The sequence below is a fragment of the Manihot esculenta genome, chromosome 3, assembly GCF_001659605.2.
Source record: "Manihot esculenta cultivar AM560-2 chromosome 3, M.esculenta_v8, whole genome shotgun sequence".
Lineage (NCBI taxonomy): Eukaryota > Viridiplantae > Streptophyta > Magnoliopsida > Malpighiales > Euphorbiaceae > Manihot > Manihot esculenta.
Window position 1 is genome coordinate 1,207,428 of NC_035163.2, and position 12,544 is coordinate 1,219,971.

The 12,544-nt window shown below is 32.2% G+C and overlaps 1 protein-coding gene across 9 annotated transcripts; it reads left to right on the top strand.

The window, feature by feature from the left end:
* Positions 1-1,837: 1,837 nt before the first annotated feature.
* LOC110611822 (nodulin homeobox) lies at positions 1,838-12,166 on the top strand. Of its 9 annotated transcripts, XM_021752327.2 has the most exons (21): positions 1,838-2,229; positions 2,352-2,416; positions 2,963-3,241; positions 3,532-3,628; positions 3,832-3,957; positions 4,040-4,198; positions 4,802-4,885; positions 4,963-5,091; positions 5,321-5,539; positions 5,948-6,079; positions 6,196-6,291; positions 6,688-6,843; positions 7,153-7,444; positions 7,537-7,662; positions 7,741-7,810; positions 8,246-8,309; positions 9,947-10,015; positions 10,391-10,930; positions 11,049-11,083; positions 11,548-11,702; positions 11,778-12,166. In XM_021752327.2, exons 4-21 carry the CDS (start codon positions 3,587-3,589, stop codon positions 12,062-12,064), a joined length of 2,781 nt encoding a protein of 926 aa, XP_021608019.1. In that variant the 5' UTR covers positions 1,838-2,229; positions 2,352-2,416; positions 2,963-3,241; positions 3,532-3,586; the 3' UTR covers positions 12,065-12,166. The 9 variants fall into 9 exon arrangements, with proteins under 9 accessions (XP_021608019.1, XP_021608011.1, XP_021608014.1 ...); XM_021752319.2 differs by having other exon boundaries at positions 1,839-2,229; positions 11,548-12,166; XM_021752322.2 differs by having other exon boundaries at positions 1,839-2,229; positions 3,581-3,628; positions 11,548-12,166.
* The last annotated feature ends 378 nt before the right edge of the window (positions 12,167-12,544 follow it).

Consider the following 12,544-nt stretch of genomic DNA (forward strand, 5'->3'; position numbering starts at 1 on the left):
CTTCTTGTTTAGAAATCACCAAAATAATACAGTTAATTAATAATTTAGTAATTATATATTATTTACAAATTCTAAAATTGAAAATAAATTACATTTTAAGCTCTATATATTTCCTAAAATATTTTTTTTATTTTTAATGTTTAGAATACTTACAAAAATTAAGGGACAATAAAGTCTAATAAAAAATAAAATTAATAGCAGAAAAAAATGCATTTTTTATTTTATTATAATTATATTTTATATATTTTTTATTAATTAAAATTTAACATTTTAAAATTATTCTAATTGTATCTGTAATTTTTTATATTATTAAAAAATTAATGATATTATTAGGTCACTTATTACATCAATATTATATCACGACACATTAATAAATTTTAAAATTAATTGTTAAAAAAATTTTATATTTTATTTTTATTAATAATTTTATAATAATAATTTATTTTAATATTATTTTGTATTTCCATAAATCACTTGAATGTAATATTATAATCCATAAAAAACTAAAATCACTGTCAATTGATTTTTTTAATTTATCTAATATACCTATTATTTAACATTGCTTTTAAAATTGTAGTTAAAAAAATAATTTTATCAGTTATAAAATATTAAAAATAATTTAAAATAATATTTAATATAATATAATTTAAAAATATTAAAAATAATAAAATATTTTTTTAAAATTATTTTTTTACCTCTAAAGTATAATACTAATCTATCATTTTTTTAAATTATACTAATATTTAGAGTGAATTTAAAAAAAAATATATAAATTAAATATTTAATTTTCTTTCTTTTATTTTCTAAAAAAATGAATACAATAAATAATTTTAAAAAAGTTTATACTTTTAATTTTATTGCAATTTTATCTTAAAATTTTAAATTATTATTAATTTTACCTTAAAATTTATTAACCAAATATAATATGATAATTTTATTAATTTTTACTTGTATAAATAAAGATAGAATACAATTAAATAATTTTACAAAATTAAATTTAATCCACATTTAAAAAATATATAATGTAATTGCAATAAAATAAAAAATAGCCTTTTTTTATTATTAACTCTAAAAAATAAATATTTTTAAAAATAATAATTTAATATTTAAAAAAATATCAATTTTTTAAATTTTAAAAATTTTATTACCATCATTAAATTTTTTAATATTTTATATTAAAAAGTAAAAATAATAAAAATTTTATAAAGATAAATTATTTTGTTAAAAATAATTTCCTTCAAAAAATATTTTCCATTCCTTTCTCTAAAATTTCTAGAATTAATAATTTCACAAATATTTAATTTAATTGATATTTTATAGAAATTTCATAAATTTGTCACTTTAAAAAGAATTTTCAATTAAAAAAAATTAAATTTGAAATAATTTTGCAAAAATTTATTTAAATTATATAAACGAAAAGATAATGTTTTATAATCGTTTAACCTAACTCATTGAGTATAGTAAAGTTCTATGGAGTCCCACTCCTTTGATCTTCGGCTTAATTAAAAAAATTAAACAAAATATATATTTTTACTTTTATAAAAAATTCCTTGACATTTTGATTTTTTTATTAATTTTTAATTTTTATAAAATTAAAACTATTTAATATCTAAATTTTATAAATTATAACTATTTAAATTTATATTATAAAATGTTATAACATGTAACTATTAATTTGAAATATACACTATTTATAAAATTGATGTATTAAATTTTTTTTTTTTAAAAGTTAAAACATCAAGTCACTCTGTGAGGGTGAAATTATATATTTTTTAGCAAAATATTTTATAATTATGTGATAAACACATTATTTCCGCCAAACACATGCACATGTAAAGATCAAAGAGGAACGGCCACACCAAACAAGTCATAACTCGTATTTCTCATAACGTTTCTGATTGTAGATATGCAGAAAGGCGAGCGAGAGAGCCCAAAGGCCAAATCCAAGCAAAATCTTGAGCAGCTGAGAGCCAAGAGCTGAGACTTCTGCTAAGGTCACTCAACTGAATCTTCGCCTAGTAACTCCTTTCCAAAAGCCAACAAAAAACCGCATATATCAACGTACCCTTCACTCATATACACATCTACTTCCAATCTCAAGATTTGCAATCCTCAACGTCGACATTTACTCTCAAAAACCCCAGCTTTTATTCCCTCTTTTAGGTTCTCTGTAGCTTTTTTTTGGTGCTCAAATCTCCCATTTTTATCTCGTCTTGCACAGTTTTTCAGGTTAGCTACTTAATACAATTTCAAATTCCAGTTATATGCTTTTATTTTTATGCATTTTTCCCCGCGATTGTGTTATATTTTGTTTCTCAGATGCTCCCCCACTGACAATCTCTGCATTTTAGGGTTTCAGCGTTCAATTCTCTTTGCTTCCTTCAATCTAGGGTTTTTTTCCCAGCACGCTTAACTTGTACGTTAGTTTATCTAATATGTGTATGCTTTTTTTTTTTATTTGTTTAAGATTATCTTTTTTTCACGTTATGGGTGTTGGATGTTAAATGTTAGTTGACTTAACCGTTATAATTCTGGCTAATTTTTGCACCATGCGGAACATTCACTTTTAATTATTTCCTATTTTGACTGTGGCGTGTTTCTAGTACAGCAAGTGATTTGGGATATATGGTTTCCAGTTTTGCAAAAAATAAAAGAAAAATTGCATCTCAATGGGGAAAAATCTTACCCTCCTTTTGGAATAAAAATTTCATCATAATTCGATTCAATTAATTTTTTTTCTAACAATTTTCTTATTGGAAATTAATGAATTCAATTCTTTTGAACTGAAAATTTTTTCATTTTAAAATAATATGAAATTTTGCATGATTTTACAAAAATTCATTTGAGTTTTTTCTTACAAAAATGAATCATACAGAACGATGACAGTGAATTACAAGCATGGACTCTATATCCCCTTTCGACTAGCATTGGGCATACTCTTATCTGTATGTTGGAAGTGCAGGGCTTGTTTTGGGTTTGGTAACTGGGAGATTCCACCTTATAGGTGAAGTCTGAACGTGTACTGGAGGCAAGCTTCAAAAACTGTTTTCACATTGAAGAGAATTTAATTTCCTCTGAAAGTGAAGTGCAAGTTTCCAAATCTTTTTCATGTGATATTGCTTCATCCTGCTTTCCACCATTGAAATATGGAAAATTATGATTGGATCACATTTTAGTGGCTATAATGAGTCACCCATTTCAGTATGGTTGCTGTTACATCATTTGTTGGAAACTTTGAGAGGTGCTTCTCCTACCTTTTGTTTTCTTTCCTTTGAAATTATTCATATTTATTGGCCTGTGTATATGATCTACACATTTGCTCTTGGAGAAGGCCTTTAACATTTTAATAATTGATAAAATTCAAACAATTAGGTTAGGCTTCGTGAAGTGCATATTTGTGCAAAAACAATTCTAGGGATGGTATTTTTAGCTAGTTTTGGAGAGAGTTAATTTTTTAAGATGTTTTGGCCAAAACTGGCTGCTGCAACAACCTCAAGTGGACCATAAATGTTTTTATGTTCTGTGCTACAGTTGCTTCAGACCTATATTTTCCTCATGAACTTTCTGGCCTTGGCTCTAGGATGAGATGAGGATCACCAAGGATGAATCCACATGTATTGCTGAACAAGTAAGTGCAAATTTTGGCTGCATATTCAGTAGATTTTTCTAATTTTTCACTTTGTAGTTTCAGTTTTGAATAATTCAACTCTGTCGTTTTTTTTTTAACTTTTCTTTCTTAATAATTACATGCATTTCATATATTTTGCTCTTTGACCCTCTCTCCGTGTCCCTTTTTTTATTGTGGGTAAGTTTCTTATTGTATGTGGACAGGTGGTTGACTTAATTTCAGCAGTGAAAGAGTTACATGGGCTTACCTCTCAGGAGCTTAATAAATTAATAAGGGACTCTGAAAATTTTACAATTCACTTCCAAACTGAAAAAGGATTACAGTTAAAGGTTAGAAAACAGAATTATCATCATAACCCTTATGCTTTTCTATTTGCCAATGCCTTGTATCCTAAATGGTGTTATTTTTCAGATTGATGTGGAAAAACTGGCAGGCTTTCTTCCTTTGCATCTTATAGCAGTGCTTGTGTCATCCAACAAAGATGAATCACTGTTGAGATATTCATTATGTGGTATTCGACTTTTGCATTCCCTGTGCGACCTAGCACCTCGACATACTAAACTCGAGCAGGTTGCATTTAATGATCCTTGCATAAGGTTTCTTTTTGGCATTTTGTATAGTAGCACTTTTCTCTTTGTTTCCTTTAGCTGCAAGGACTTGAGACAAATGGCTAGAAAATCTTGGATGTGTGATGTCTAAGTGTGCAAATTTATTATTTTATCACTACCCTGACAAGTTGAATAAAAGTGATGGTCATTATTTTCCTTGCATTTTTTTTTGTCCTTAGGTTTTTGGTCCTTTGTTTGAATCTTGCTGCGTTTCTTGTATGGGATGGTTTGCTTTTCCATAATTTCCAATTTTAAAACCTAATTGATATCCTTACTACATGCCAGTCCACACATTTGACAACTGTGCTAAAACTTGTTTTGGCCATTGATTTATTATATCTTGCTAAGATTTTTTTTTTTGGTGTGTGTGATCAGCGACACATATGGTTTATAGTTTGTTTTCAAAATAGTTTTGGATTTATCATTTCTTTGTTTGCTTATGGGCATATAAAGAACTGTGATGTATGCTTTTCTTCTTTGACCATTTATGTTTTGAGAGATTTAGGAGTGAAATCCCTGAGTAAGCACAGATCTCTCATCATTTACATTTTTGTTGGTTTAACAGATTTTGCTTGATGATGTAAAAATTTCAGAACAACTGTTAGATCTGGTGTTTTATATACTAGTTGTCCTTAGCAATACCAGACAGGTAGTCCTTATTTCTTTTCTCTATCTTTCTACTTCCCTTACCATTTGTTTTTACCAGGACTTGTTTTCATGATATAGGAAAGCCATAATACAAACTTGGTGCCCCTTCTGCATTCAGCACTGGTGACATGCAGTCTATATCTTTTAACAGGATGTATATCATCTCACTGGCAAGACCTTGTTCAGGTGTTGCTTGCACACCCTAAGGTACAATTTCTGCAACATGGTTTGTTTAAGCTGTTACTTGGGAAAAAATGAGTTGACTATGTTATGGGATCATTGCGCAAGTGTTGCTTCTTAATTTTAGTTCTCCCGTTAGTTAAATCCATTTTTTTCAAATAACCTAAGATCATATAACAATCTGGGGTCTAAAAGTTCATATAGTTTCAGAGTTCAGACATTTATGCAGTTGCTGATCTTGAAATTTCTGTTATAGGTTGACATATTTATGGATGCAGCTTTCAGAGCAGTAAATGTAGCTATCAGGTTTCTTCAGGTCAAGCTTTCAGCTCAACATGCTGACTTTAACATGGGATCTAGTCCAACAGCTGAACAAGTGGTTAACTATCTATGCCAACAATGTGAGGCTTCACTACAGTTTCTTCAGACATTGTGCCAGCAAAAGTTATTCAGAGAGCGCTTACTAAGAAACAAGGTTTCTGATATAAAACTCTCTGATTCTCTATGTTTGGATTAGAGGCATGAGTACAGAGATGTCAGCTATATTGTTTCTGAAATACAATGGGACTAAAAATGTTGCATGACCAAAATGTAGCTGGAAATTTTAGATATTGTACTTATATGTGGTGAAAATGCTGGGACAAAAGTCAGTTGGACAATTAGATTTTGATTTTAATTGGCTGGAGAAGTACCCAAGAATCACTGGAGGTAAACATAATTTGTGGCATAGTGCATGGATGATTTTCCTGATGAGATCTATATAAGTTCTAATCTTTTTAGCTTGATTTCCTTAAGGACTATGGGTACGCGTTAGACTTGACGCATATTGCAATTCATGGTTTTTCAATATTCTAGTAAAATATTGGGTTTCATATCATGCCAGGAACTATGTGGAAAGGGTGGTGTTCTCTTTCTGGCCCAGGCTATTTTGAAGTTAAAAGTTAGCACTCCTTTTCTGGAGTCTTCTACAGTTGTTGCTGCTGTGTCCAGACTTAAAGCTAAAGTACTATTAATTGTAAGTTGTAGTAAATATCAAGCCTTACTCGCTTTAAATCTTCAGCAGGCCTCTATTTCGCTGACCTATGTTAATGCCTATCATTTACCAATCTGTTCTCACAATTATTTATGCAGCTATTGCATCTCTGTGAAGCAGAAAGCATTTCTTACCTCGATGAGGTTGCAAGCTCTTCAGGAAGCCTTGATTTGGCAAAGTCTGTTGCGTTAGAGGTTAGTTTCTGATTGTCATGAAGATCCTGTGGCATTCATATGATCTGTTATAGCTTGCTGACTTGTGCTGCTGAGATGGACGGTATTTCCCACTTGAGAAATTTTTTAAGCTGTCTTATATACTATATTGAAATTTTTTTTGATAAAATGGATTCGTAATTCCAAAAGTGCTTGATCCCTTTGGGGGACTTATCTTCTTGCCAGTTTTTCCATATAATTTTTCCATATATGAGATTGTCTTTTCAGTAATGTACAAAAAAGGGCTGTTTGACTTGAACTGTTTGGAGGTCTACAACTGTATTTGTCCCATCATGTTTTTCTCCTATATCAACCCATTCATTTTGAAGTTGCTTTTACCTTCAAGGTTCTCGCAATAATACAACTTTAATAATGCAGGTTCTTGAATTATTAAAGGCTGCACTGGATCCCAAGCATCTTAGCTCTTGTTCTGAGAGAACTGTCCCCATGGGGCTTCTGCGACTCAATGCAATGCGTCTAGCTGATATTTTCTCGGATGATTCAAATTTTCGATCTTACATCACGACATACTTTGTAAGTTAGCATTGGATTTCACAGGCTGGATACATGTTTAGTTCCATTATCCTACTACTGGTAAATTGCTGCAGCCACTTCCTGATGGTCTCAGATTCCCAAAGATTATGTAAATTAATATGTCATTAAATGAAGCCACTGCAGCATTTACCTGATTTTGACTTGTGTACTGTGCATATGTGATGTATTATGTGTTCATGCTTCAAAGCTCTCAACATGAATGTACTCATGACTCTCTACCTCCCTCTTCTCCCCCCCCTCCCGTCTCTCTTTTGTCTCTCTTTTCTTTCAAATTTCATTGATCTCCAGACAAAGGTTCTCACTGCCATATTTTCACTGCCACATGGAGAATTTTTATCCATTTGGTGTTCTTCTGAACTTCCACCAAGGGAGGAAGATGCTACTCTGGAGTATGATTTATTTACAGCAGCTGGTTGGGTTTTGGACACATTTTCATCATTGAACTTATCAAATGCTTCAGATATAGAGATTATTTTAATTCCCAGCAACATGCCCCAAGCTGCATATGCTCATCAGAGAACTTCATTGTTTGTCAAAGTAATAGCGAACCTTCATTGTTTTGTCCCCAACATTTGTGAAGGTCAGTTACTTAATGTGATCTGAAATTTTCATTACAAGCTTGATGTTCCCCCCTTATTCTCGATTGCATATTTCGAACTTTTGTCAATCCAGAGCAGGAGAGAAATCTTTTCCTTCACAAGTTCCTTGAGTGCATGCGAATGGATCCATCTGAATCTTTGCCTGGATTTTCTTTTACTTCTGGTGCTCACAAAGCCAACACTGTTTGCAGGAACCTGCGTAAGCACAAGTCTTCCATTACTTTCTCAACTGATGTACTCTATAGTTGTGTTCCTTACAAGTAATTTACATGTCTAGGTTCATTGCTAAGCCACGCAGAATCTCTGATTCCCAACTTTTTGAATGAGGAGGATGTACAGCTCTTAAGGTGATTCAAAATATGTTGCATTCTTTCTTCCTACAGTTGTTTTTCTCTAATTGTGAATATCATGACCCATAACCACTTGTAGACAACCATTGTTATGATTGGTCATGTATAATTAGACCATTCTCACTCTTGGTTGAGAATTTTAGAGATTCGGCAGGTTTTACCTATGCAGACCAAGATTATTTAACAATTAGGATAGTTATGTTTTCTTCTTTCATATACGTGTTTAACACTTATGCATACTGGCATTTAACACAGTTTGAAACTTTTGAAGGTATTTGATGTGCTTGGAATTTAATGTATAATTGATAATTGATGAAGGCTTTGCTGAATGCTTCTTTCTTGAGTCTTCTTGATCTCCTTTATGTTGTGGTTGACCAATCTTAGGAAGAAATTGCCATGTGACTGACTTGTAGATTGAATATTTTGTTGCAGGGTTTTCTATAACCAATTGCAATCATTGATTAATCCTGCTGATTTTGAAGAAAACCAAGTTCAAGTAAGAATTTTTTTTTTTCCTGTTTAAGGGTGTGTTTGGATTGAGGGTAAAGAATTGGGATTAACAGTTTATTACAATGGTTAAAGGGGGGGGGTAAAAAAATATTATAGAAGTATTGTTCAGTGTGTTTGTTATGAGTTGAAATAAATAAGGTAAAGGCAAAAGGCTCTTTAGGCCCTTATGAAATTTTCAAATAGTCATTTAAGTCTTGGTCAATTGTTTTGGGCCATCTAAGTCCATGTATATTTTGAGAAACACCAAATAAGCCCAATTTTAACCTTTGTTATGTCTCCATTAATCATTGTGTTGAATCCCTAAATCAGAACTTCCTCAAATGAGCTCTGTATACAATCATCCTTCAAATGTGAAGGCAGCTGGTGATTGATGGTCATGAAGTGTTAATTCAGCTTATAATGCAATTAATGTCAGGACCATCTTATGAAAATTGCTATTATGTGACAATTATTCATCTGAGTTGAAGATGGGTTATTGCTATTGCATCTCTTTCATTCACTCCTTTCAAACTCTTCAGCTCATTTTTCTTTTTGTTCATCCAGAAATGTACCAGCCTTTTGCATCTTCCTTAACTGCGAATTTTCTATCTCAAGAATCTTCTGCTCCATAGTAAATCAGTAATTAGTGTCTCATGATCAAAGAAAGCCACATTCTTTGTTCTCAGAATTAGAAAGCCACATCCTTTGTTCTCAGAATTTTGACATTAAGAGAAAATAAAAACACTAATTTCCAATAACACTTGCACATTTTATGAACAACAAATTTACTTCAATATTACTTGCTTTATATTTAGGGCATCCAAAAAACCTCCTTCATGGATTATATTTTTTCCACGGTGGTATGCAATTGCACTGTTGTGGAAAATTTCATCTCCATACCTTCCCCTCGTGTTAACCCATATTGCCGTTTCAATTAAATGATTTGAAGATGATAATGAAGCCATTGTTAATGGTGGAAGAGGATATTTAGAGAGAGCTAGAGCATATAGAGAAGGAACAGGAGAGAGTTGACGATTATCATTTGTTCTCCCTTAACCTTTTAACATAATAAATGTTTGGTCAACAAACATCTAGCCTGACTTGACCATGTGAGATTGTAATGGGCTTACTTAATTACTTCTAAAAAAAAAAAATTGCGCTTATTTGGTATATTTAAAAATACATAGGCCCAAAATAATTGACTTAAGGCTTAAATGGCTATTTGAAATTTTCACGGGGCCTTAAATGGCCTTTAAGCAAATTGTTAATTATCTTCTCTTTAAGCAACTTATTAATATTATCTTAAATATATTTATAGATTATATTAATTATATTTATCTTTAATTAATCAATTTATTAATGATTAAATTATTTCTGATATTTATTGTTAATTATATAATCTGTATAGTATATAGTTTTTTTTTAGTTTTTCATTATTTATGAAATTATGTTTATATTTAACCAAAGTAATTTGGGGGGAACCGTTATTCCTTAATCCCCTTTAACCTCATATTAAAATGCATCCTAACAATTATAATATAATTATATTAATTGTTATCTGTCCATCTCTGTTTGAATTATTGCAAATTTCTCATTCTTTTTCCAATTAATAAAAAATGCTTTATGCTGTTGGATCGAATTCAGGAAATCAAATTTGAAAGGTCAATATCTTTGGATAAGTTCTCTAAACTTGACATCAACGAGCATCATCAGGCAAGTTCTGAAAGTTTAGTTTCCTTACGATTACTTATGCCTGTAATACATAGATAGAGGAATTGCATTAACGTGACAGTTTAACAAATTTTATAATGGTCCAAATACTGTTCTTTTTTATTGTTTGAAATACTCAAACCATTGAGATGTGAGCCCAGTGGCGAAAAAGTGACATACAACTCTATGATATGTATTGGTTGATTTTATACTTTAGCAATTCCAGTTTAGACCTAACAGGAACATATATTTATTAACGTATTGGATCTTAAAATTTTCAGGAATGATACGTATTAACTGATTTTTGAAGTTGTCTCTATGTTTATTGGTAATTTGGCTTTTCTTTTTCTAAACCCCAATGGACTTTATTCCTCCTAGGAGGCTCAAAGTACAGCTGGGTACTCATCATCACCTTTACTGAAGAAGGAACGTTCAAGTCTTAACAACATAAGCAGTAATCAGAAAGAGGAGATGTCTGAGAGTTCTGCTTTCCAGGAGGACCAGCATAATTTCAGAAATGAGCACATGAATCATGTTGATGATGCAACTAAGGAAGACAAGGATAAATCAGGTGGCACTGCAACTGCTGTTCTAAAAGAGAGTGACAGAGATTTTCAGAATGTTGAAACAAGTGGTTCTGATACAAGTTCTACACGTGGTAAGAATTTTGTTGGTCAAATGGGGAATGTTGACTTCCCCAAATCAAATGACCATATGAAAGAGAATGGCCGTCAAGGAGTTCAAGAAGATGAAAAAGTTGAACCCATTCAGATTGAAGAAAAGCAGCCAAGAAAACGTAAAAGAACTATAATGAATGACTATCAGATGACAATGATTGAGAAGGCCCTGGTGGATGAACCAGATATGCAGCGGAATGCAGCTTCTATACAGTTGTGGGCTGATAAATTAAGCATCCATGTATGTAGTATGCACCTTTTAAGTATTCATTGTGTATAGTATATTAATTCTGTTGTTATCCTAGAGTAGCCAATAAAATGCGTCATCTAGCCTAATAGGTTTCTATGTTGCTTTCCAGGGTTCAGAAGTTACATTTTCGCAGCTGAAAAATTGGTGAGAAAGCTTTATCTTGAAATAATTTTGCATTTTATAGTATAAGAATGCTTTTCTCTCAAGGATGACATAACTTTTGATAAACAAGATAACAAGACGAAAGAAAAAGGTTTTCCTAGTGACCTATTTCAAGTTGTGGTGTATACATTGTTCACCAATCAAATGTAACATCAGTGAAATGCGCTTATTCATGATGACTTTTGCATGGTAAACTACTAGTCCCAAAGTTTTTGTTTGTCCTTTCTCTTTGTTGCTTGTTCATGAGTTTGCCTTGTGAAGGAAAGTTGTAAACGTTGGATGTTTATGCGTTACCAAGGCACTGTACATTGCTCTGGTCTGTCAGGATTAGGCATTCTTGCGGAAGGACGGGCATATTAGATGCGAAAGCAGGAGCTTCCGAGCATTATCATGTTTTAATAGGATACTCATTAATAAACTGAAGCATATGTTTTGTGCTATTTCAGGCTCAACAATAGAAAAGCCAGACTAGCACGTGCGGGTAAGGATGTCCGTGCATCCATGGAGGTTGACAATGCTCATTCAGAAAGGCAAAGTGGACCAGCAGTACGGCATTCACACGACTCTCCTGAAAGTCATGGTGAAGAAAATGTTCCATCAGGTGCAAGACTTAATCAAAACTTATCAAGAACTGGTACTGGTGAGAATGCTGAATTTGGTGGCCCTGGTGCTGCAGATTTTGTTCGCTGCATGCCAGGTCAATATGTTGTGCTTGTAGATAAACAAGGGGAGGAGATTGGTAAAGGAAAAGTATTGCAGGTGCAAGGTAAATGGTATGGGAAGAGCTTGGAGGAATCGGAGACGTGTGTTGTTGATATTTCCGAGCTTAAGGCTGAGAGATGGGTGAGGCTTCCACACCCATCTGAAGCCACAGGCAGTTCATTTAGCGAGGCTGAAGCCAAGCTCGGCGTAATGAGAGTGTTGTGGGATTCAAAGAAAATACTCTCTTTTCGGCCTCAATGATATCTTTACTAGATTTTTAGTGGATATCACATTTTGTCACCATCAGTATAGTTTTTCCAATTTATTAGATTCTAATTATGATCAAGTTCAGGTTTTGTTTTACTTTGTGTTTCCTGCTTTCATGTTGTTTATTTTCTGTTTCCTTGAGGAATGCACTGAAAACTTAAAAACTGATATCTCTAGGTAATAATTCCTTACATGTACTCTCTGGGGAACTAACCGAAACGAAATTGGTCAAATCACATCGACTCAAATTGGCTTTCATTCAAATTGCGAGTATGCAGTTTGATGATTCCGACTTGGATAACTGATAGATAAAGAGGTTCGCATGGCCTTTTCTCCTCGCTAATACTGCACCAGAATTATATTTGATGATGTCTATATATAAGAGGATGGTACAACCCACATTTTTTTACGTTGTGTCAGACGCCAGAAAAAGGACTTCTCTTGGTGAAATATAGCTGCAGGCACTGCCAACTG

What these genes read in the sequence shown, in the direction of transcription:
- LOC110611822 (XM_021752319.2), top strand. Translation starts at nt 3,587, where the DNA reads ATGAGGATCACCAAGGATGAATCCACATGTATTGCTGAACAA. An exon ending in AAGCTAAAGTACTATTAATT is followed by an intron (nt 6,080 to 6,195) that starts GTAAGTTGTAGT and finishes TTATTTATGCAG; the next exon opens with CTATTGCATCTCTGTGAAGC. An exon ending in CTTACATCACGACATACTTT is followed by an intron (nt 6,844 to 7,152) that starts GTAAGTTAGCAT and finishes ATTGATCTCCAG; the next exon opens with ACAAAGGTTCTCACTGCCAT.